The 26723-nt window shown below is 44.9% G+C and overlaps 1 protein-coding gene across 4 annotated transcripts in view; it reads left to right on the plus strand.

Moving 5' to 3' along the window:
• Positions 1-26723, plus strand: part of rasgrp3 (RAS guanyl releasing protein 3 (calcium and DAG-regulated)) — a 125225-nt gene that overhangs the window by 52514 nt on the left and 45988 nt on the right. For all 4 annotated transcript variants that reach the window (XM_041177530.1, XM_041177522.1, XM_041177514.1 and 1 more), the window contains one exon: positions 9820-10011. In XM_041177530.1, the coding sequence (XP_041033464.1) occupies positions 9942-10011 (70 nt within the window). In that variant the 5' untranslated portion in view covers positions 9820-9941. The remainder of the gene's footprint in view (positions 1-9819; positions 10012-26723) is intronic.

Consider the following 26723-nt stretch of genomic DNA (forward strand, 5'->3'; position numbering starts at 1 on the left):
TCCATTACGAGTTCTTATATCCACGTCTGTAGTAGAAATGGGCAATGTAAACTTGTCACACTGTACTTACACTGTCCCGCCTGTCTTGGTGCTCTGTCTAACTCTTTTGCCAAACCTGCAAAGAAACTTCAAAGCTCTGAACAACCCTATTTCTCTGCCTCCCAATTGCAGTAAGATTTGCGAGGTACAAAAACTCGCAATATAGAGCCTAAATAAGGACAAATGGGTAATTTTAAAATGGAACTGAATTTCATCTGTGTCCCATTGTCTCGTTCCTACTTGATCTTGATCATGTGCAGTGCCTTGAGCAGCTGACTATCTGCTGAAAAGCATTCAACAGAAACGGTCATAAAAGACCAAAGATCTGCACTTATATAAAGGCTGATTTTAATCTCTCCTCTACGTCAGAAATAATGGGTGGTCTGGGAGTTGAGGTCCAGCCTGTGGCTGTGGAAGAGCTGCTTGTGTCTGGATTAAGCAAGAGTGATGCTTTAATGTGCCCATGTGTGTTGAAGAATGTGATGGAGTGGAGGTTAAAATTGAGAATGGTGGGGGTGTGGGTGAGGCGCTGTTGAGAGAGATGGGGTGTATTGACCCTTGCCAGTGTTGTGTGTTAACTGAGCTTCTTGCTACACTGAAGGATCTGACAATGCTGTTGGCACTGACCCCCTCAGCCACTTCTGTCCAGGCTTTGCTTGAAATTGGCCTTGGGATGCTCCTGTGGTTGCCGGGGAGTAGTACTTCCCTTCCCATATTCTCTTCTTACACTGGGCTCTCTGGGGACCGATTGGAAAGCATGAAGCACCCCTTCGCATTTTTGAATGTGAAGTGATAGTTGGGGATGCAACCTTGCTTTAGGAGACGCAACCTCTCTTTTAAGACGAGTCGAGAAAGGCAGACGAAATTGTGGGTGAGCTACCTGATTCTGTAGGCGATCAGGAGGCAGCCGGCCTTCCAGTTTTGAGGCCCAGGTGCTAAAATAACCTTGACCTCCCATCAGCAATGCCATGGCAACTTGTGCCCTGCCCTGCCTCACCGTCATCCAAATGAGAGATACCTGCTCAAGTTATAATTGACTGTATAAAGTTTTGCAACATCACTCGGAGACGTAGAGTTTCCTGGAGATGGGTCACTTTGAAGTGCGGGGACTATTGTCATGTAGGTAAAATTACAACCCTTTGGAAATTAGGTTTCATTAACTACCATGAGCTGACGAGTTAACCTTTGCTTTGTTTAAGTTTGCATTGCATGGAGAAAGGAATGTTGTCTATCCCACTGGGAGAAATTTCAAACTTCTCTTCAAATAATACCATGGGATCTTAAATGGCCACCTCAACAATTGAATCAACACTTTAACATCACACCTCAAAAGTGTAAAGGTTGTTACCCGGCTTTTGGTTTGCAAAACTAGTTCATATATAAACAGGATGGGAGTTTACATAGTAACATTTGTTGATGGGATAGGCAAAGATATTAAAGCACATGATAAAAGTGTGATGCTATGCTGCTAGTATAGTATTGGTCTCAGCTGTTAGAATTTCCCTGCAGAGCTTATTCTAGACTAGCCACAGCATTACAAAGCAACAAGCATTACTGAGAAAGACTCTTTCATTAGGATGACTTGTGCAGAAGAGTCCAACTGAGAAGATATGGAACATTCCAGCTTCCAAAAATTAGCCTAGAGCCTATCATGATGTCTCTGGCCCTAAGCACATTCAGAAGGTTCTTAACTGCTTGTCTCAGTCATTTGTTTTTTGGATAATCCTCCACAAAATGAACGAGAAAAGGACCTGCATTTCCATGATGCTTTTCATGGCCACAGGATGCCCCAAAACACTTTCCAGTCAACAAAGCAGTTTTGAAGTGTGGTCACTATTTTAATGTAGGGACTATGGCAGCCAAGTTGTGTCCAGCAAGCTCCAACAACCAGGAAAGTGGTTATGACCAAATATGATTTTTTCGTGGTGATTGCCTGAGGGGTAAATGTTGGCCAGAGAAAAGGGGTAGCTCCCCTGCTCTTCAAAATGGTGCCGTGGAATCTTTTGATGCCTCCTGAGAAGGCAGATAGGGCCTTGGTTTATTGCCTCATCTAAAAGATAGTCGCTCTGCCACTAGAGTTTCAGGCTAGATTTTTGGGCTCAAATCTTGGAATGAGACTTGAACAAACAGCCTTCTAACTCACAAGTGACACAACTATACACGGAGCTATGGCTAATCATAATCGCAGAATTGTTATGGTGCAGGAGGGTGCCATTTGGCCCATTGAGCTTGTGCCAGCTCTCCGAATGACTATCTCACCTAGTACCAACCCCCACCTTCTCCCCTTAACCCTGCACATTCTTCCTTTTCAGATAACTGTCTAATTTCTTTTTGAATGCTTCAATTGAACCTGCCTCCAACACACTCTCGGGCAGTGCATTCTAAGCCCTAACCACTTGCTGTGCTTAGAAAAAGTTTCTCCTCGTCACTTTTGCAGCTTTTCTAATTAATTTAAATCTGTGCCCTCTCATTCTCATCCCTTTCATGAGTGGGAACAGTTTCTCCCTATCTACTCTGTCCTGACCCCTCCTGATTCTGAATACCTCTATCGAATCTCCCCTCGGCCGCCTTTTCTGAGGAAACAGTCCTAACTTCTCCAATCTATGTTCATAACTGAAGTTCCTCATCCCTGGAACCATTCTCGTGTACCTCTTCCGCACCCTCTCTAATGCCTTCACATCCTTCCTGAAGAATGGCGCCCAGAACTGGATACAATATTCCAGCTGCGGCTGAACTAGTGACTTATACCAATTCAACATAACTTCCCTGCTCTTATACTCTCTGCCCCTATTAATAAAGCCCAGGAATACTGTACACTTTATTAACTGTTCTCTCAACCTGTCCCACCTTTTAATGATTTAAGCACGTGTACACCCAGGTCCCTCTGCTCCTCCACCCCCTTTAGACTTGTACCTTTTTTATATGATTGATTGCTTCCTACCAAAATGAATCACCTCCCACTTCTCTGCACTGAACCCCATTTGCCAGCTGCCTGCCCTTTCCACCAACTCGTCTGTGTCCTTTTTGAAGTTTTACACTATCCCCCTCATGGTTTGCAATTCTTCCAAGTTTTGTATCATTCACAAATTTTGAAATTGTGCCCTGTACCCCAAGGTCTAGGTCATTTAGTCGTTTGGCAGTGCAGAACTTGAGTATTGACGAAAAAGGGACACGTTGAAGCTTTTCGTCTTGAACTCATCAGGACACTCGCAAGAATACCAATGTAAGGTGAAAACAACTTAATACTGTATGTGAGGATAGTGTGGATTGGTTGGCAAGTGGACTCTGATTGGTAGAGGCATTGCCATGGGCCCTATTCCTTGCAGACAGAAAAACATGTACACACATTGCGCCTGCTTCAGCTAAACAAAATAAATGGCAGCCATTCACTAACTCATTCCTCAGGGCAATGCCTTGACCAATCAGGGTCAAGCTGCTTGGTTTAGATTTCAAACAATGCTTGGCAGTTAGCTGTCAGTTACCATCACTGGGAACACCTCTACCAATCAGAGTCCACTTGTCAACCAATCAGCACTCTCTTCTCATACAGTATAAATTGTTGTTTTCCCCTTATATTGGTATTCTTGCGAAGTGTCCTGATGAGTGCAAGATGAAAAACTTTGATATGTCTCTCTTTTTTCCAGCAATACTCAAGTCTAGGTCATTAATATATGACGGGGAAAAGCAAGGGTCCCAACACTGACTCCTGGGGAATGCCACCACAAACCTTCCTCCAGCAGGAAAAATATCCATTAACCACTACCCTCTGTTTCCTGTTACTTAGCCAGTTCTGTACGACTGCTGCTTTTATTCCATGAGCTATAACTATGCTCACAAGTGTGTTTTGTGGCAATGTATCAAATGCCTTTTGGAAGTCCATGCACAACACACTAACAGCGTTGTCTTCATCAACTGTCTCTGTTACCACCACAAAACTCCAAGTTCGTCATGATTTTCCTTTAAGGGAAGCCACCATGGATTTCTTAATTAGTCAGCATGTGTCCATGTGACTTATTAATTTTGGTCCTGAATTATTGCTTCTAAAAATTTCCCCACCACCAAAGTTAAACTGATTGGTCTGTAGATTTTTATTCATTCACAGGATGTGGGCTTCGCTGGCTGGGTCAGCATTTATTGCTCAGGTGGTGGTGAGCTGCCTGCTTGAACTGTTGCAGTCCATGTGGTGTAGGTACACCCACAGTGCTGTTAGGGAGGGAGGTCCAGGATTTTGACCCAGTTGCTGGGTTTATCCATACACCCTTTGTTTTTGAACAAGGGTGTAACATTTGCAATTCTCCAATCCTCTGGGACCACCCCTGAGTCTAAGGAAGACAGAAAAATTATGGCTGGTGCCTCCACAGTTTCCACTGTCAATTCTGAAGTGCCAGCCTAGATTCTGTAGTGTGGGCTTCATCTATTCACCTAATGAATGGAATGGAGTAGAAAGCCCATTCCAAGTGCAGTGTGTTGATGACATCCTGTTAATCCTGTTCAGGAACCTCCTTCGGTAGTGCTATGCCTAATCTTATTAGTAGTAATCTCATTAACAGAATTACTCACAACCCCATGTGGAGTTTTGACCTTGTACTCAGAGGCATTGCAAAGTTTAATCTGAAAATTGCTTTTCGTGTGAACTTTCAACAGCAATGCAGACTAGCCAGCCATTGTAGTTTCTATTGGTTTCGATGGGAGGACAATCAGGCAGGTGCCACAATGGGTCTAACCTTACACCCTCATCCATAGTGAGTTTGGTGGCGGGGTGTAATAACTTGATGGAGCAGCAGGCTTGGTGAAGAAAAGGTTAAACTTTATTTAGGAGACACGTAGAGGCACTCGCTCGCTAGATGCGATCTCTCTGTCGGAAGCCCCATCCAAAGGATTACCCACACAATAAGCTTACTGGTTGAAGCCCCTGTAATCGCATGACATGATGAGTGATTGACAGGAGGGAGGGACAATACATCTAGTTACTACACTTCCTCCCCCTTTAAGTTTCTTACATTTACAATAAAAATCAGGAAAAAGCAGCAAACGTTTGTACGGTCTGGTGATTGTAAATCATCTTCCCTGAGGAGCTCGGCAGAGATGGGGGTTAGAGCAGAGTAGCTCTACCAAAGGAGGTTCCTGAACAGGATTAACAGGATCTGGAACTGCACTAGCAGATACGTCGTCAGTTCTGTATTTGGCAACTCGTTAGATCCACCTGGAATATCAGCCCTAGGACAATCTCAAACCTCGGAAGTCAGCAGTGGAACATCAATGACAGGTTGATCTTGCATGTGTTGGGATTTTTCTGTAGCCCTAATCTGATCACGCGGAATTCTATCTTCAACTTGCACTTGAAAAGATAATGGACCAGTCTCTGAAGTGATGGCTCCTTGACTCCAACAGGGTCCACTTCCAAAATTATGCACAAACACAGGGTCGCCTACATGGGACATACGAGCCTTGCTGTGTAGATCGTGGCTCAATTTTTGATTCTTGTGGCTCTGTTTTGCCTTCCCCTCCTAAAATTGGAAACACCAAGTGCAAATGCATACGCAAACGGTGTTTCATCAGTAACTCCAGTGTTGAACTTGTAGTAATAGTAATATGTGGCGTTGTATGGTAACTTAGGAGAAATCTGGAAAGACAAGACTCCAGAGTACCTCCAGATAACTTCTTCAGACCAACTTTAAAAGTCTGGTCAGCTTTTTCAACAAGACCATTGGATGAAGGGTGCCAGGGAGTGGTATTGATGTGCCGGATAGTGTTCAGGTCCATGAATCTCTGAAATTCCATGCTGGTGAAAGCTGTTCCATTATCAGAAACAATAATCTCAGGCAAACCATGTATACTGAAGGAATGATGCAGCTTTTCAATTGTTGCGGCTGAAGTTGGTGTTTTTACTTCATAGACATCAAGTCATTTTGTATGTGCATCGATGATTAATAGGAACGTGGTGCCTAGAAATGGTCCAACATAGTCAATATGCAGTCTAACCTAAGGTGAACCAGGCCATTCCAATGGGTGAAGAGGAACTGAAACTGGTAGCTTCTGGTGCTGGCAAAGGGAACAGTGTTTAACCACGCTCTTGATGTCACTGTTTATTCCTAGCCACCATTAGCTATATGCCAGCATTAGCATCTTCGATATGCCTGGGTGTGCACTGTGGAGGTCTGTCGAGAGTGACTCTCTAACCTGTGATGGACCACGATTGTTGAACCCCACAGCAAAATTCCATCTTGACGACTCAGGTTTGTTGTTTTGGGAATGAAATGGTCATAAGTTATCAGACACAAGTATTCTTGGCCTTCCATGTAAAACAAAGTCTTTGACTTTTGACAGTACTGGGTCTCTGTCCAATTCCTGATCTGTTTGGCACATACAGGTGATGAACCCAAGAAATTTAACAATAACACTAACTCTTGTGGAACGGGCATATTGACAAGACTACCCGGTAACAAGAGATGACTAAGTGCATCTACATTGGCTAAATGCGAGCCAGGGAGGTACATGAATGTGTACTCGTAAGCTGATAGTGCCAACGCCCAATGTTGGATTCTCACTGAAGCTACAGGCGGAATAGCTTTGTCTTCGCTGAACAAACCTGTCAGTGGCTGACGGTCAAACACAATTGCAAAATGTCGCCCGTGTAGGTGTTGGTGAAACTTCTTGACATCAAACACAGTCAACAATCCTCCTTTTTCCAACTGAGAGTAGCCGTTTTCAGCTTGGGTAATCGTTCTTGAAACATAGCCAAAGGGTCTTACTGATCCGTCCTCCGTTTGATAGAACGGCTCCTACAACATTAGGAGAAGCATCACACATCAACACTGGCTTTTTGGATGCGTCGTTTTGTACCAACAAGCATGATGGATGGAGTGGTTTCTTTGCTGTTACAAAGGCTTCTTCTTACTGTGAACCCCATGGCTCTTCCTCAGCAGGAAGTGTAGTGGTGCCAGGACAGTGGATAGATTTAGGTTTGTTTTTTTTAAAAAAAGGCAATAGTAACTATGTTAGTGCCTGATCAAGGGACCCAGTATTGGGAAGAGGGGGATCCATTGAGAGCCACTCCCCCCCCACATGAATCTCCTCCTGCCAATCACTCACCTGTAACTTGGAATCCAACGAAGATCCAAGGCCTTGGGTGGGTGTAGTACCGGCAGCAGCCACCATCTCCCAGTAGTGTGCTGTTTAGTAGAATCACTAGCCTCTGGCTGCCAGTTCTTGATGGGCGGGACCCACCCCACCCCCTTGCCCTGAGGCCCTTGATCTTGGGGGAAGGCCTGCTGCTGGCCAGTCAATTGCCTGAGGTGGAACGAGATCCTGCAGTTCTGCCCGAAGAGAGGTGATGCAGGGGTCTTGCTAGCTCTCAGCTGACGAGTGAGAACCCCCCCCACCACCCACGTTTCTTCCCCGCCCCCAGTCACCTCCTGAGATTCTGCCCAAACGTGTGAGTAATCCCCTTGTGTCATTGCATCAACAAAACATGTTTGTGAGATGTACGGCTGTTTAACTGGTGAGCCTGATCAGAATATGGACCCCTGCTTGTCCAGCAAGCTGATCTGTAGAGTTTTATAACCATGGCTGACGGTCACTATTTTCAGTGAGTGACCTGAAGCAGTTACGACAGCGTGCAGTGTTTCTAACCTCCGCGGGCAAGATTTTGAGTCCCTGCTGAACCTGGAAACAAAGATGGACGGGGGGCTAAACATAGCCTGCTGGCCGGCGTGCCGCTTCCTCAGAGTCCAACCCGCCTCCAGACCATTTTGATGGAGGGGCAGCAGGGTGACCAGACTGCATGTGGCAGCTAGCCGACACAGCTCATTAAGGGTCGCTTAAGGACAGTTAAACGAGGCCAACTGGTTTTCAAGTTGGCCTCCGTGTCCCCATAGGTGGTGGGGGCAGTAGGTGCCTCGAGGCAGTATCTTGGTAGCAAACTGTGGGGTAGAGTTGGGGCGGGGGGGAGGGGTGCTCCAAGAGGGCCTAGAACCCCTTCCTGCCTTTGTGTTGCAGCATCCACAGGCTGACCTGTAGAGACCCCCACCACAGTGGTGTCCTGGCTTCAAAAGCCTTTCTTTATATCAAATTTTAAAAATGCTGGAGAGTGGGGGGGGGGGGGGGGGGTGCCTCCATTTTGAAGTGCCCTCCCCCATCTCCTACCTTCCGGTGCAGCCTGCCCTGAGAGCCTGCACGTTGTCCTTAAATTGGATGTCAAGCCTGCCCTCTGGCTGTTAATTGGCCGTCCCAGGGAAAATCCCGTAACTGTTTCCCTGGCTTGCGGCCCATGTTTGAGCCTGATCATAGGGTTCAGGGGCCCACAGGGAAAATTCTGCCCCATATCTGTGTCTCTGTGTTATAGACTCCACTCATTGGAGTGGTAATCCAGAAAGGCTGTGCAATGGTGTGTGCAAATGTGCGCACGGGCATCGGTCTGAGAAAATTGGGAGCTACGTGAAAATTTGAATTGGAAAAGGAGAAGCTTTGATGGGCAGGTGACCATTTTTCATCCTTGAATTTTCTCCATTTTCTTTTACTCCCCTTGTTGCTGTGATTCTCCCTCCCTCCCCGACCACCCCCCCCCCCCCCCCCCCCCCCGCAAAACTGTTAGTCTCAGGCAATCGAGGGATTCTGCATGCGCCACCCTGAACTCTCACCTCACCCCATTTTTTTTGGGCGTCACTGTTGGTCATCAAGTGGTGAAAGTGGTCTGTTCCCCATTGTGGTGACACCAGGGAGGAACATCTGAGTGGGGAGCATATGAAGGCCATCTACAACAACAACTTAGTGCCTTAACGTAATGAAATGTCCCGAGGTGTTTCACAGGAGAATTTTTTTTTTTAGAATTTATTCATGGGATGTGGAGGTCACTGGCTAGGCCAGCATTTTTTGCCCATATCTCATTGCCCTTTGAGAAGGTGGTGAGCTGCCTTCTTGCCTAGGTTGATGCCAGCTGGTTTCATTCCTTATTGTCGTTCCAGTGATTTGAGACAACTGAGTGGCTTGCTAGACCATTCCAGAGGGCACCTAAGAGCTTAGCCACGTTGCTGTGGGTCCGGAGTCACATGTAGGCCAGATCAGTTAAGGATGGCAGATTTCCTTCCCTAGAGGGCATTAGTGAACCAGATGGGTTTGTACAACAATCGACAATTGTTTCATAGTCGTCATTTTAATTCCAGATTTTTTTTATTTTTTATTATTGAGTTCAAATTTCACCATCTGCAGTGGTGGGATTCGTGCCCTGGTCTCCACAGCATTAACCCTGCGTCACTGGATTAACAGTCCAGTGACAATGCCACTACACCACCACCTCCTCAGGTCATAAAGTATGACACTGAGCTACGCAAGGATATATTAGCTCAGATGACCAAAAGCTTGGTCAAAGAGGTAGATTTTTTTAACAAGGAAGGAGGAAAGCAAGGTAGGGAGGCAGAGAGATGTAAGGAGGGAATTCCAGAGCTTGGAGCCTAGGCAACTGAAGGTGTGGCCACCAATATTGGAGCAATAATGCACAAGAGGCCTGAATTAGAGGAGCACAGACATCTGAGGGTTGTGGGACTGCAGGAGATTAGGGATAGGCAGGGTCAAGGCTACGAAGGGATTTGAAAACAAGGATGAGAATTTTAAAATAAGACATCTACGTAATCGTCTCCTCTTGGGCTCTCCCTGATGTGCTTTACATTTTAAAGCAACACAAAATGGAGGGCTTTCAAAGATTAGAGCCTAAAATAACACACTTAAGTCTTGTACCGGCAAAAATAAATAACACTCTACATTTTGCATTGTTTCTTTTCCCAGTTGATTACTAAGTGGTTCTGATACAAGGCATTCCCCGTGTGCCAATGAGACCTGCTTGCAAGTTGAGATGTTGTTCTGGAAAGCGCAGATGACCCACGCCCTCTGATAAGCCCAGAAGGACCATGGGATCGATTAACATAGGAAAATCCGCCACTTTGAATGAATTGTTACACGCCAGCATTGATACTATTGGTAAGTGCACTCAGAGGGCAGAATAAAGAGCTGGCCTGTGTCTACATCTAACACAATTCTGACCGTTATTTGCTCAGAGAATGTCTTTTATACATCATCAAGAAATGCACATCTTTGCCAAATCTCAACTTACTCCTGACGCAGTAATGCTATAGTGCTGTGATACTGTATTTAAACCTGGCTGTTGTCCTGCGAATTATTTCATGTGTTCATTTCTACTCTTCTTAAAAAAAAAAATAGCGATTGGGTGCCAACACATGAAAAGAAAGTCCAAGGAGTGATCGCCAGACATCTCGCTGCTCTCACTGTCCATAGGATGGTGAAATCCTTTGTGCCTGCCTGTCACTTAACAGTAATACTAACTCCTATAGAGCTAAAACAAAAACTGGTGAGAAAATAAATCAGTGGCGTTGTGTCTTATTACAATATGAAGTTAAAATGGTAAATAAAAGTGTAGAAATCAATGATGATGCAAATCACCATGAAAACAAATCTTGAACCTGACTCCTCCTCCTCCAGGTACCATGCCTTAAGAAGGCGTTGGTGACTGTGGACTTCCATTGGACTGGTACATGAGTATGCTTGGCAAAATGCTGCAGTGATATATTTTGTATTGGGCATGTTTTAGTCGCCTGTGCTCCCAGCTGATACAGGTGTTAGGCCTTCTTGAGCATGGTAACCAGGGGCCTAATACCTGTTTCCAGGACCCTAACGCCAAATTGAGCATGCCCGGTTCAATTGTTCTCGGTACATAACCTAACTAGTTGGCCTTAAAGGGATGCTGAAAGCCACCAAAGAACAGGCAAGTTTTCCCAGTTTCACTTGTCTTAATTTAGAGGTAGGAGAAGCAAAGTACGCCTGGTTCCAGAGCATTACTGTGGCCCACTGTTGGCCTGTACTTCTCCCTTTTATCCACCATTCCACAGCCTCCTCTCGCCCCAGCACCCTGCTCCTCACCCTGCACTTGCTTGTTTGTCTAATACGATTCTGATGCAAATAGATCTTTCATATGCTGGGGTGTCTAATCACCATCCAAGGACAAAGCACCTTTCTTGATTGGCACCCTGTTCCTCACCTTAAACATCGACTCCCTCCACTACTGACACATAGTAGCAGCAGTGTGTGCCATCTACAAGATGCACTGCAGGAATTCACCAAGGCTCCTTAGACAGCACCTTCCAAACCCACAACCTCTACCATCCAAGAGAGATGAGAGCTGCAGGCACATGGGAACACCACCAGGTTCCCTTCCAAGTAAACCATCATCCTGACTTGGAACTATATCGCCATTCCTTAAATGTCGCTGGCCTAAGATCCTGGAACTCCCTTCCTAATAACAATTCGGAAGTATACGTACATCACACAAACTGCTGTGATTCAAGAAAGTGGTGAGACACCACATTCTCAAGGGCAATAAATGCTGGTCTTGGACAGCAACGTCCACATCCCAAGAACTATTTTAAAAACGAAAATAGCAGATTGGCGAGCTGCATTGGCATGCCTGATTGGTGCCTGCAGCTTGCTTGAATTGTAGTGATGAGGTCCAAAGTTTAATTAAAGGGTAGGGCCCCTGTCCTTGTGCAGACACTTCTAACGGCTGGTGTTGCAATGGGTCCCCTCTTAAAAACCAATACCACCTCCTTTCATCTTGTCAAGTGGGATCTCTTCCGCTTTGATCAGAATAAGTATTTAACTTTCCTTCCCCTTCGCTGCAAACATCTAGGATTAGAGTTAAAAACAAAAAAATAAAAACAACAAAACTGCGGATGCTGGAAATCCAAAACAAAAACAGAATTACCTGGAAAAACTCAGCAGGTCTGGCAGCATCGGCGGAGAAGAAAAGAGTTGACGTTTCGAGTCCTCATGACCCTTTGACACCGATGAAGAGAAATTCTGGAATCCCCTCCCCCACCACCCCCCAGGAATATGAAAGATCTATGCTGCAGTTGCCAGCAGAATATGAATGGGAGAAAAGAAATGGCTGCAACTTGAGATTTTGAAGGAAATGCTGTTAGGTCTTTGTATTTGCAAATGTTTTTGAATCCTAGATGTATCATTAACAGCGTGGGGAACTTTTGTCTTTTGTGGCTGGCTGGCTGTGAGCTATGATGTTACCAGTTCTAAAATAGCTTCAACTAATAGGTGCTAAGTTCAGAATTGCCAGACGGAATGCAGTTGTGGACGATCACAATGAACTTCTGTTTGGTTTCAGTGGCCACAGAGAGACTTTAGTGAAAACCACGTGAGATAATTACCCTAACGTTTAATATAACAAACGAGAAAGCATCTCATTTGGATCGGTGTCCCTCTCAATCAATCAGCATGACATTACCAATCCATTGTATTAGCAACCTTCCAATTTAACCCTGCTTTTAAGAGTGGCCCTCATTTCTGAACAATCCTCAAATTTTTAAGTATATATTGCTCTCTCTTTACTTGGTATATTTTTGGATGTAACAAATGATGCATAAATTCAAAACTGCCCCTTAATTCCCATCCAGTATAGCTGTGCCTTTTACCTTTATCTTTTGACCATAGGAACTAGGAGTAGTTATAGACCATATGGCCCCTTGAGCCAGGTCTAATTTTCCATAAAATCCTAGCAGGTCTGTCTCAACCCACTTTTTCCCATCCGAACCCCACATCCCCTGCATTGCCTGATTCTGATTCTGTGTTTCTTCCCTCTTAATATTTACTTTATCAACAAGGAATGCTTTGAATGCTGATGTGTGAGATGATTAGTAATGGAATGATATGCCTGGCAGAATGTTCTGATAAGCCGGTTGCTTAGTCTTGTGATGAGTTTGACTCTATTTTTTGACTGGTCAGTGTCAGTACTTGCTCCTCAATGCTGAGTAATGAGCTGTGAAATATGCTTGTGGTCACAATTAAGGGAAGTCATCTTCTCAAAAGAGATTGCTATTGTCACGAGGGAGAAGTTGGTCCAATTGAAGTTAGGCCAGGCTATATATAATTTAAAAAATGTTTATTTTCTATTCGTTCATGGGATGTGGGCTTCGCTGGCTGGGCCAGCATTTATTGCTCATCCATAGTTGCCCTTGAGAAGGTGGTGGTGAGCTGCCTTCTTGACTGTTCAGTCCCTGTGGTGTAGGTACACCCGCAGTGCTGTTAGGAAGGGAGTCCCAGAATTTTGACCCAGCGCCAATGAGGGAATGGCGATTTATTTCCAAGTCAGGATGGTGAGTGACTTGAAGGGGAACTTCCAGGTGCTGGTGTTCCCATGTATCTGCTGCCCTTCTAGATGGTAGTGGTTGTGGGTTTGAAAGATGCTTTGGTGAGTTCCTGCAGTGCAGTGGTACACACTGCTGCTACTGTGTGTCAGTGGTGGAGGGAATGAATGTTTGTGAATGTGGTGCCAATCAAGCGGGCTGCATTGTCCTTAATGGTGTCGAGCTTGTTGTGTTGTGGGAGCTGCACTCACCCAGGCAAGTGGGGAGCATTCAGTCACACTCCTGACCTGTGCCTTGTAGATGGTGGGCATGCTTCAGGGGGTCACAAGTTGAGCTCCTTGTCACAGGTTTCCTAGCCTCTGACCTGCTCTTGTAGCCACAGTATTTATATGGCTAGTCCAGTTCAGTTTCTGGTCAATGGTAACCCCCAGAGTGTTGTTAGTGGGAGATTCTGTGATAGTAATGCCATTGAACATCAAGGGGCAATGGTTAGATTCCTTCTTGTTGAAGATGGTCATTGCCTGGCACTTGTGTGGCATGAATGTGAATTGCCACTTGACAGCCCAATCTTGCTGCATTTGGGCATGGACTGCTTCAGTCTCTTGGGGTTGTGAATGGTGCTGAACATTGTGCAATCATCAGTGAACATCTCAACTTCTGATGTTACGAAGGAAGGTCATTGAAGCAGTTGAAGATGGTTGGGCCAGGGACATGACCCTGAGGAACTGCAATGATGTCCTGGGACTGAGATGATTGACCTCCAACAATCACAACCATCTTCCTTTGTGCTAGGTATGACTCCACCCCATTGACTCCAGTTTTGCTAGGGCTCCTTGAAGCCACACTCAATCAAACGCAGCCTTGATGTCAAGGGCGGTCACTTCCACCTCACCTCGGGTGTTCTCTTTTATCATGTTTGAACCAAGGCTGTAATGAAGTCAGGAGCTGAGTGGCCCTGGTGGAACCTAAACTGGGTATCAGTGAGCAGGTTATTGCTAAGCCAAGTGCTGCTTGATAGCACTGCTGATGACCCCTTCCATTATATGAATTCAGCATAGACCACCGAGATGCCTCATTCTGGCCAAAATGAAATCTGTTTTATTGTGGACTCCATTTAATGCATTCATTTCCTGAAAGAAAACAACTGTATGGGGTTTCTTAACTGTTTCTCAAATGGTAAATTAAAATAAAAAACTTGGGAGCTGTGTTTCTGAATGTTTCAACCTGACTCTTGCTCTGCTGACTGCTGACTAGTTCCTCTGAGGTCTGTCGGTGGGTGTTAGGCCTGCAATGTACATATTTAGAATCTAGTTCCTGTTTTAGGAGGCTGCCTATGATGCTTAAATAAGGACACCCACTCATCCATGAATTTAGCAGCGAGACAAATACCTGCACAGATTGGATGCAGGTTGATCCATGGCCAACTTAGTACGCTTTGGTCCCTATTATACACCTGGAAAGAATGGGTGCGCTGCATGCCAAATTCTAACCCAAATGGACTTTTAAACAGCGGAGAGCGCGTTAATTGTAGCATGGGACAGTGACACTCAAAATTGAGACAAAGTTAACTGTTGATGTATAGTGAGTTACAGGGATCTGGGAATGGGTTATTCTCAGTGAACTCACCTGGAACTACGTGCAAATGGCAGTAGAGGTGGAGATTCAGGCCTTGACTCTTTTTTTACTGGCATCTGCTATTGCTGCTTCCTGAGAACGATATGTGGAAAGTGGTGGTAGGCCCAAATGGAGCGTAAAAGACATGAAGTGGCCTCCTCTTCTCTCACCCCCAATTTTGCCTTCACTTACCACCCTGCTGGGCTGCACCCTTCAGGGTGCAATTGTCTTGTTAAACACCTGCCTGCCTCCTCTGGTGCCCCTTCGACAGTGCCATGAAGCACCAGCGGGATGATGCAGCCAGACACTGGCAGGCTTCCCCCCCCGTGGTATTAATCCTGTCAGGAGCCTGGCACACAGGTTGGCCCAAGGGGTCGGGCAGAAGTCCAAACCCCTCTGGAAATCTGCCTTGCGGAGGAGAATTTGGTTCCGTTTTTTTGTACAGTTTAACATGGTTTTAATAATCAGACGTTTGGGAGGGCACTTTTGTAAAAAGGTGAGGGTTGATTTGCCTTTCAGCAATGGCAAGAAATGGACTGATGCCAATCTGCCATTATACAGCTTGACTGATTCCCCTTTCCATGAACTTCGATATGGCTGCCAGCTGATCCTTTACCATCCACCTGTCCAAGTTCAAATCGGCCCCACTGGTGTTAGCCGTAGCTCAGTAGTAGCACTTGCTGGGAGCCAGAAGATCATAGATTCAAACCCAACTCTTTGCGTGTATGTGTGTGTGTAACTAGGGGAGCACTGAGGTAGTGCTGTACTGTCAGAGGGACCATCTTTCCTGTTTGTCCCCTCAGGTGGATGTAACAGATCCCAGGGTGCTATTTTGAAGGACAAATGAACTCACCCTGGCCAATACAATTTGTTGTTTTTTTTTGTGATGTTGATTGAGTGATAAATGTTGGCCAAGACATCTAGGACCAGGCTTTTCTTCGAAATAGTGTCATGGGATCTTTTACATCCACCTAAGAGGGAAGATAGGGCCTCGGTTTAATGTTTTACCCTAAAGACAGCATTTATGAGCTTGGTACTGCATTCGAGTGTCGGCCTGGATGATTTTTTTTTTTGTGTTTAGGCGTTGGAGTGAGACCTGAATCTAAAACCTCTGAGGCAAGAGTGTAACCAACTGAGCACAGCTATAAAGATGCTGTATAAATACAAGTCTTTCTTTCGATAGTTTCATTTTTACATGCTTTTATCTCTTATCATGGAGAGGTTGTTCAAGCCCCCTTTAGTGGGCAGTCTTCAAGACAGACTTGTGTAGGCCAGAAATCAGTGACTTGTTTCCTATTTAGCAGCTTGACCTGATAAAGGCCTGACTGCAGTTCAGCTAGTGTTTAGAGGCTTGTGTGCCAGTGTTTTCACAATAACAACATGTGTGTGAGGATGTTTATATAGTAATTGAAACCACTGGCATCTTTTAGGAGTGAACACTCCGAAACCAACAGTCCAGCTTTGCATTTGAGATTTCAAATCCCTTCATGGCCTCAACCTTCTTATCTCTGTAACCTCCTCCAGCCTCTACAACCTCTCCCTATCTCTGTAACCTCCTCTAGCCCTGCAACTCTCCAAGATCTCTGTGCTCTTCTAATTCTGGACTCTTGAGCATCCCCAATTTTAATTGCTCCACCACTGGTGGCCACACCTAGGCCCAAAGCTCTGGAAGTCCCTCCCTAAATCTCCCCTCTTCTCCCACTTTTGTCCTTTTAAGATGCTCCTTAAAACTTAGACCAAGCCTTTGGACAATATATCTCTTTTTGTGGCTCAGTATCATGTTTTGTTTTATAATGTCTCTGTCAAGCACATTTGTTTTAGATGCTATGTAATAACAAGTTGCTGTTGAGATGAGTCATTATAACTGATGAATAAAATATTTATCATATCACGGTGCTGACTGTGAGACAATAGTGCATTTGTTCTATACCTTTAAGGTATAATTCTCAAACACATTCTGGCATCACAAATTCCCGGACTCCATGGGTTTGGATTCTTTATGGTGTAGGATTCCAGCCACAGAGGACTCCGGCCCAGCCCTCCAGCTTTGCCATAACTGTAGCATGTTTCCATGGCTCGTGGATCATTGAAGATGCATGATGGGTCTCCTGTCAGAATTCCTACCACCGAGAGGGAGCTCGCCATTGCCCAGCTTCCAAATCTGCCGGTGCCAGAAGAGATGACTGGTCACTTTTTTAAAAAAAAAGGCAGAACCACCCCATGCCTGGTAGGTGACCAAGACCGACAGCAGAAATTGGGGTAAAATGGGGACGTGAGGAAGCCATAACAAAGTCTCTCCTGTGAGAGATTGCGGACGTCTGAACCTACCACCACTTACCATGAGGTGGCTGTAATTGGGGAAGACATCTGCTGGAGACCCTCGATGTTATTGGCATGCAACAGGTGGGGAAGGAGTGGCCAGAGGCGATCAAGGGAAAGAAAAATCAGGATGGGGTGAGTGAGCTAACTGGTAGGCCTATCGTTTCATCCTCCTGCTCCCCTCCTATGTCACGCTTTTAATTTTGATTGGCCTGGGCCTTGTTTAAATTAGATTGGTGAGTTGTGAATGCCTGTATCAATTTTGAACCATGGGGTGCCAGTAGTGATCCATGGGATGGGTCCTGGGTTCAGGTGATCAGGAGTGGGGTTGAATGGAGGCAATTAACAATCTTCAGGACTGTCATAGTGCTGAGTGGAGAACTCCTCCAGCTTTACCTAAGGGTAATTTTCTTGCGACAACACTTATTTTCTTGACGGCAGTGGTCAATTTAAGAACCGCCAATTACGCCACCTGTTGACCAGATTTTCTTGACTGCAGAAAGCCCAGTTTCAGGGCAGCTGGGATTTGGGAAGGAATCATAAACCAGCTGCCAAGCTTCCTGTGCTGGAGCCTTTACCAATATAATGGGTGGTACGCTTCCACACAAATCAGGAGCAGCTAGACTACTCGAGCCTGCTCTGCCATTCAACAAGATAGTGGCTGATCTGATTGTAGCCTGCCACTTACCCCTGATAACTTTTCACTCCCTTGTTAATCTAGAATCTACTTAGCTTTGCTTTCTGTTTCCACTACCTTTTGAGGAAAAGAGTTCCAAAGACTCATGACCCTCCTGAGAGAGAGAAATTCTACTCATCTGTCTTAAATGAGCGACCCCTTATTTTTAAATCATGACCCCTAGTTCTAGATTCTCCCAGAAGAGGAAACATCCTCTCCACATCCTCCCTGTCAAGACCCCTCAGGATAGTAAAGGTTTCGAACAAGCCACCTCTTACTCTTCTAAACTCCAGTGGATTCAAGCCTAACCTATCCAACACTCCTTCATAAGACAACCCACCCATTCCTGGTATTAGCCTACTAAATTTTTTCTGCCCTGCTAACGTATTTACATCTTTAAGTAATGAGACCAATACTGTATACACTACTGCAGATGTGGTCTCGCTCGTGCCCTGAATAACTGAATCATAACCTCCCAACTTTTGTATTCAATTCCGGCGTGGAATATGTGCATGCCTGCGGACTGTCATCTTGGGAAAACAGGCGAGGGCTAACAAATTTCTAGGCCAAAGATATTTAAACTTGCTCAGAAATTCCTCTGCCTCATACATGCAGGATGATGCCAATGCTAACAAATCATACCAGAAAGAATGGAGCCTGACTTCGTGCTTATCAATTCCTATATGGCAATTTGTCAATCTTATCCAGTCATTAGCGGCCTGCAGTGGGCACAGGCTAGGTGCTTTCCCCAGCCTGGGTGAGGGAACAGTCAAGGAAGGAAGAAAAAGTGGCAACTAAATGGTATTAGCTATTCTGACAGACCTTGGTAACTAGCTCAAAATGACAACACCAACTGCTTGCATTTATGTGACGCCATTAAGACAGCAAATATTCCAAGGCACGTCACCCAGGAGCATTAGACTCTAGGCAGTAGTAGGGGCTGTGGGTGAACTGACCAAACGCAAAGTCAAAATAGAAGGTGTTGTGGATCCTCTTGAAGGAAAGGGCTTAGGGGGAACGTTCCTGAAGGTTTATCCACAGATGGAAGGATAGAGTCAGCTTGATACACAGAGAGCAGGATCAGAGTACCAAAGATGATGATCTGGAATGTAAGTGCTGGAGCACATAGAGTGAGTGAGGGGTTGGAGTGATTTGTTAAAGTGGATAAGAATTCTGGGCATGTACTCATCGGAGTTTAGAAGATTGATAGGTGATATCGAAATACATAAGATTAGAGGCTGAGACAATGTTTCCCCTCATGGAATCTGGAACTGTGGGCACAGTTTCAAAATAAGGGGTCTCCCATTTAAGATGGAGATGAGGGGGAATTTCTTCTCTAGGGGTTGTTAATCTTTGAAATCCTCTTCCACGGAGAGCAATGGAGGCTGGGGTCTTTGAATATGTTGAAGGCTGAGATGGGGGGGAGTAGGGGGGCAGGCAGGAAAGAGGAGTTGAGGTCAGATCCGCCATGATCTTATTGAATGGCAGAGCAAGCTTGAGGGGCCAAATGGCCTACCCTTCCTAATTCATACCTCCTTAAGAGGTGAAGAACCAGAAGCTAGTGGAAATGGTGAGAATAGAGGTGATGGATGAACAAAGACGTGGTCAGGATCAAGATATGGGCGATGGAGCTTTACTGGAGCTTGCAAGGATGGAATGGAGGGTGCTAGTGGAATTAAGCCTGGGGAAGGATTTCATCAGTGGTGGGGGTGAGATAGGGTTAGAGAAAAGAATGTCACAGAAATCGAATTTAGCACGGTAAAGCCAATGGATACCGTTATGTGAGCTTTGAAGCTCAATTCAGGATCAAACAGGTCGTCGAATTGTGCGCCAGTGAGTTCCGCCTGAGCTCTCGACTTGAGATCAAGAAGGACAAGTAGGTGTAAAGTGCTCCTCTCGCAGTCTGAGGATGCCGTTATTAACTTTGTCTGGGATTATCTTGGCGTGTGTGTGTGTGTGAAGCCTGATTGCGATGACATATTCAGCTTTGGAAGAAGCTGGGAAGCAGATTACACTTGGCTAAGGATTGGTTATGGCAGCAGAGTCAACAAATTACATAAGGTGGTGAAAGGCCTGTTCTGACATCCGGAACTTAAATAGTCATTTTGTAGCTAGGCTGCTGATCTTTATGACTGAAGTTAGTCATTATGTATTAGAATGGACATGCATACAGTACTCTCACGGTATAATTAAACTTCACCCGTAGCAAGTCACGATATGTAGACTGCCTCAACTCTTTCATGAACAAGAAATTCCAATGAGGAAGGGTATGCCTTCCTTTTCAAGAAGGTGAGCAGGAAAGAATAGATCTTAATTAGCAGCATTGGTGCTTTTACACCTTCGTGGGATTTTTTAGGTTAACAACGGGGTGAAAATAGGATCTTGTTTCACACGTCTTTCAGGCGCAAAAAGCTGCAGTTTCCATTGGCTATGCTTCACAGTGGAACAGTGCCTGAAAAACGCCCAATGCCTTATTGACCTAGGCATCCCTGCCAGCTGCCTGAAACATATGCTAACAAGGACCCTGCTTCACAAGCCCGCTTGGAAATCTGTCAGAATTGAGCAGAACCTGCCCCAGATATACCTGTCTCTGTTTTTCTTTTGTGGTTCTGAGGAGCCTCTGAAGGCCCCAACAAAACAGCTGATTTTTAGTTTTCAACTGACGCTCAAGCAGAAATGTAACTTGTATAGCTCCTCTAACTTCACTGCAACCTTACGTGCTACAAACTTGCTAAAGTTTTGCCTGTCTCAGTGCCAGGTGTGCTTTTCCTTAAATCCTTCTCTCTCCTGCGCTGCTACGTTACAATGACATTCTGGTTTACGTTTTTATTGCTCTTGAAGCAATTTTTAATCCCACGTCCTGCCAAGTCTTGCAAGTGGTTGACATTTTGCCTCCTCTGCTCAGTTGGAGCCCATAATCTCCCACCACGTAAAAAAAAAATAAATCTGCTCACTATTCCTTTGTTCCTCAAGTTGTTCTTACCTGATTGATCAAGTGGACTTCTTGCACTTGAGATTGTGTCATTTTTGTGCAAACATTGCAATCTCCAAATCTGCGTTAATAAACTGTAGCAGGGAATTTCCTCATGTATTCTACCTACTGGCCTCTAACTTTGGCAGAAACCCTGGTTAGACATGTGAATGTATTTTTTTTTTTTGTTTGCTGATACCTTCTGCTAAATTTACACAGGCCAATCAGAAGAACTAAGAAACTTCTACCTGTTAAATGGCTTCCTACCTAAACAACATTTTTCCAAGTACATCATGATTGACTGCTTTGCTACTGTATCTCCCAGCAAAATGGTATTTCTCTAAACTGTGGGTCCTCTCGATTTCTTCCATTTTGCTACACAGGAGCAAACTGTAGCTCCTCGACACTCTATGGCATAGTTACCTTTTCACTTAGATAAAAACAAAAAAACTGCGGATGCTGGAAATCCAAAACAAAAACAGAATTACCTGGAAAAACTCAGCAGGTCTGGCAGCATCGGCGGAGAAGAAAAGTTCCGTCGAAGGGTCATGAGGACTCGAAACGTCAACTCTTTTCTTCTCCGCCGATGCTGCCAGACCTGCTGAGTTTTTCCAGGTAATTCTGTTTTTGTTTTACCTTTTCACTTAACCGGGCTAACGCTCAGTTCCCAGGCATAGTGAAGAACAAACGGAGGCAGAGATCCACTGTGTTTCCATTCTTCTGACCAGGATTTGCGAGGTTTCCCCACTTGAATGCAACTGGACTTCCACTTCCAACAGATGCAGGGCCAGCGTAAGGAAGCGGGATTTCCGACCTCTCTCTTCTCTGTATACTAACTGCGTAAAGATACAGCAGTCGAAGGGAGAGACGGCCCACAGAAGCCTTTGTTTGTGCTTAGGCCCATTTGCAGACTGTGCGAGTGTGGGTGTAGTGGCTGCATTGAATGTTGCCTTCTACCCTCCCTTTCCCGATGACAACATCCAGAAACTGCGGTTCTGAGCGGCTTTTGTTTCTCATTCAAAGAGCCGAGCCTATGCCCAGAATGGTCCAGGACTGATAAATTGTGGGCAATCCTCCCCTCCCAGCACACACAAACTATGAGGGGGCCAGAAGAGGAATAGCGGTCCTCTTTCCAGTTGAAAAGACATTCAGAAGAATTGTATATAAATACAAGTTATTTGGGGAGGAGTAGACGGTAATTGTCAACAATACTCTAGCTGAGTCCTAACCAGTATTGAGGGGATGGGTGATGAGGAATTCCATAGAATGCTCATGTATAGAGGGGATGGGTGCCTATCCTGAATTCTACTGAAACCCTCATCCATACCTTTACTGTTACCACTAGACTTGACTATTCTAATGACTGGCCCTCTATCCAGCTCTACCTCAACCAGCTTATATTTCACCTCATTTCTATAGTTCTTTTGCTCTGATGAAGAGTCATATGGACTCAAAACATTAACTGTATTCATCTCCGCAGATGCTGTCAGACCTGTTGAGTTTTTCCAGCTATTTTTGTTCTTGTTTCAGATTTCCAGCATCTGCAGTGTTTTGCCTTTATCTATTCTAATGCTGTCCTGGCTGGCCTCCCCATCTTCTATTCTCCATAAACTTGAGATCATTCAAACCTCTGCTGCCCATATCCTAACTTACACCAAGTTCCAGTCACCCATCATTCCAGTATTCACTGGCCTACACTGGCTCACAGTTCTACAAAACCTCAATTTTAAAATTCTCATTCTTGTTTGCAAACACCTCAGTGATCTTGCTCCTTACAGCCTTCCAAGAAATTTGTGTTCTTGTGCATCTTCTGTTTTAACTGCTGTGCCATTGGTGGTTGTGCCTTCAGCTGCCTATGGGCCCTAAGTTCTGGAATTCCCTCCCTTAACCTTCTCTCCTCTCTACTTTCCTCCTTTAAGATGCTCCTCAAAAATTACCTCTTTAATAAACTTTTATTCGTCTGCCCTAATATCTCCTCGTGTGGCTTTGTGTCCACTGTAATGTTTGATAATGCTCTTGTGAAGAGCCTTGGGCCGTTTTACTGAATTATTGGCACTATATAAATGTAATGCTAAGTTGTTGATGCTTAACTGTTTATCATCTTGTAGGCATTGAGCAGCTGCACTGTAACTGTATCATTGTTTCATGCAGCATCATTTTGTGATTTTAACTGAATATTTTTGCCTGCTGATTCTGTTGATAAAGCTTGTCTGTCAAGACATGGGTGCCAAGTCTCACAGGGTTAATAGTTTGACTCCCGGGAAAGTACACGACAGCTGCTGTGCTATGGGGTGGCCAATTTGCAGCTGTTTTCCATTTCCGAGATGTGAAGGTCTCATTCATTTAGCAGTTCCTGGGAGCCTGGGATCCTTCCAGAACTCACATGTAAAACTAGCAAAGTTTAGACCATTGCAAGATGAGTCCCACTGTTGCCGTCGCTGTACTAACCTGGTACGATGAACAAACAATTTACTTTCCGTGTTCTAATTTTATCTGTTTCTTTTCCCCTTTTCTTCTGGTGACTCACAGTCCCATGGGCTCTGGTACCTAATCTGACTGGTCGGTCTTCATATAGACACCCAATACACACAACAAGATGGAAATTTCTCTGGTTAGCAGCAGCAAACAGGCAGTAACACAGCCCAATATTGACTTCAATGGAGCTGCATATCAGCTGGGGAATATGAGGGGGGCCGGAAGCAATATCAGCCGAATTTTGTACTGCATTTTTACCCCAATGTCTGTTTACTGGTGAGTAGCTGGATTGCAATTATGAGCAGGAGGCCTGAATCCTTTTTCCCTTTCCTCGTCCAATGAACACTGAGGCCAATTATTATGCCTGTACCACCATCATCATCTTGGCTGAGCAACACAGACCAATATGGCTCTTCCCTGAACTGTATGGGTTGAATTTTCATTTTACGGTTAGGACTCTGGTGTTAGGACCATTACTGGGTCCTGATTCTCTACTGCACTGACACCTGGCAAGTGCAATGTTCAATGGTTTACTTATTCTGTGATGGATTATGAGAGTCTGCTAACTGATCTATGCTCACTGTGCTTGATTGGTTAAGCCTGGGTGCAGTTTCAGGGAAAAATAAACCGATACCACAGAAGCAACAAAAAGCTAGAGCTGGGATAAGCATGGTGTGGACATTTTTTGACTGCAGAGATATTTTAAAACTCTTGTAAATAAACCTGTTGTACATTTAGACACTAATGTTGTATCTGTATTCCTCTGAGACCTATAAAATATGCAATGAGAGATATTGTTTTGAAAGAAATAGCCAATCAGTGGCCAGAGGTGTGCTCACTGTCCAATTAATGAGGGTGGGTGGGCTTCTGAAGCTGGATAGCCAATAGGAAGCCCTGCAGCACTGAGACAGCAGCAGCCCCACCATGAATTGGGCTCTAACGTAGGTAGGAGTGAGATGGTTCTTCCAGAAGGAGGTGTCCTCTGAGTACACTTCATTTTACAAAACAATAATGGGCACAGCTGCATAGCTGCCGTTGAGGAGGTGGTTAAATCAATATTGAAGCACTGGCCCCGAGACTGCCTTCCAGCATTGGAAAATTCCAATCAGCCTCAGAATATTGGCCTTAATAGGCCCTTGAGTTGTTTTCAACAGGTTAGCCACCACACCCCCAACCCTGCCTCTACCAAAATGGGCTGGTTTGATTACATCCCGGCAAATGGGTATGGCACTCTCAAATCAATTTTCTGGCCCTCCAGCCTCTTCAATTTCGAAAATGTTGCCCCATGACCCACGATCACACCTGGAGATGCCAAGCGAGGAGGGCAACTTTAAACCATTTATTTCCCTTTAAATACAAACACATGTTTGCAAACATTCAGCCTTCATGGTGCAATATGATCGGACATATCCTTGCGATGGTCACCCATCCACTTCTGTCTACACTGCCACCACCAGTACAAAGATTGGAACAGGAATCTGGACCATGCCTGTTCCTTCCGCTCTCTGGTAAAGCTCAAAACCATTTTGTCGTCCCTACCACAATCATTGTGTGGAATTCAACAGTCACTGGGTCAAAACCCTGGAACTCTTTCCCTAACAGCACTGTGGGTGTACCTACACCACATGGACTGCAGCGGTTTAAGCTCACCACCTTCTCAAGGGCAGTTAGGGGTGGGTAATAAATTTTGGCCCAGCCAGCAAAGCCCGCATCCCTTGAATGAATTAACAAAAATCTCCTCATCAGCACATTGAGGTAAAGTCCAACCTTCGGAGCTTAATGTTGACCTTTGGAAATGAAGGAGTGATAGCATCAGCGAGTTGATCAATGTATTTATGGTAAGTACCAGTATGCAGTATCCCTTTCATTTGAAGCCTCTGCATCCTAATCATGAAGGAACAACTTGCAGGCCCCAAGTGTATCCAGTCAGCATTCCGAAGTAATCGTGCATGAAAGGCAGTTTTGCATTCAAATGCACTCAATTGTTCATGAGGTCACTTTCAAGGACTTCCAAGAGCTGCTTTCCGTGTTAGGGAATAGAAAATACTGTCATAATCACCTCGTAGTGCTTCATGAATTTTTATCTCTCCCTTTCATTAATTTACCCCTCAGCTGGAGACTGGGGAAGGTTTTGTGAGGAATGATTAAGGATTTACTGAGTGTTGGTGTGAGGAAAGAAAGGTTGGCAAAGCAACAACATTTCTTGCTGCTGCCAATGACATCTCACACTGCCCACCTCCCTGCCCCCCTGGTCTCCTAGTCTCCTGGCTGTGTGAAAGCTGAGGTATAGGATCATTAAAATGAAATGGGGGGGGGGGGGGACTTACCATTGATTTCTTGCCCTGAACATGCCGACCGCAACTTTAAATTACAGGCAGCAAGGGCACCTGCCTGCAGCATGTGGGGCCCTTCCGGCCATGTGAGGTGGAGTAAAATATGACTCCCCTATCGTGCCACCCCAAGTCTGATTGTAACAGGGTTTATTGTACATTTAGAAGGACGAAGGAATTTGCCCAATTTCTATGTCGGTTAAACACAATGTGCTGAAGCAAAGAAACAAATCTGACAGGCTTTCTTGAATTTTAAAACAAAAAGCAGCTAGTTTTTATTGGGTTCAAAACCCACCAAGATAAAGATAGCAAAACATTTAAAAAGGTAATCCCGCACATCTTGTCCTTTCATGACACACATTCACACACATACAAGCATGCAAAGATTTACCAAGTTATACTGCAGGTAGTTACTTTCTTAGTCAAATTAAAATTCAGTGCTGGGAGGAAAAAAAGAGGTTGTGGTTTACGAGTCCTTTGGTCACTCATGGCAGAGATTTTTCCAGGTTCGCCTTTAGACCCCAGGAGTTGAGTTGAACCCCATGTAACTGCAATTGCCAAAGACCATTTCCTTTTAAAATCATAATCTGACTTTTCCAGAAATTGTTAATTTTTGCGCCCGAGATTCCTTTCCATGGAAATTCGCTCTCTCTGTGCTGGATTTTTTAATTTGTAAGGGATAGGACCTTAATTTGGGAGAGGAGAGAGGGAGCTCCTTACCGCTTCATTGGCAGCTTTTCTAGACTACTCACTTCTGTTTCCAGCAGTTTGTGTTAGAGGTTTCAAAATGTTTACTACATGAGCCCCCCCCTCCCCATAATGATTTCAGAAGGGGTTTGTTTAACTGATGTTTGAACCAATGGTTGCTTTTGTTTCATGGTGGGATGATTTAGATTCTGTAATATCCCAGTCATTAACCCCCTGAAGGAGTGTATTAATCCCCTGAAGGCGTCATTATCCATCTTGAAGAGATAAGAAAACATCTTTCATGTAACTGTTGTTCCAGCAGACTTTCCCTCCGCTGGAGAGGTAGTCTTTTAGGAATGTAAATGTTGGGTCTGGTATATTTTTCAGTAAGTCATTTTGAAGTAGTTATTGACATCCTCAGGTGTGACATTCCATGAGGATGTCTGGGC

This window comes from Carcharodon carcharias, chromosome 2 (assembly GCF_017639515.1).
Source record: "Carcharodon carcharias isolate sCarCar2 chromosome 2, sCarCar2.pri, whole genome shotgun sequence".
NCBI lineage: Eukaryota > Metazoa > Chordata > Chondrichthyes > Lamniformes > Lamnidae > Carcharodon > Carcharodon carcharias.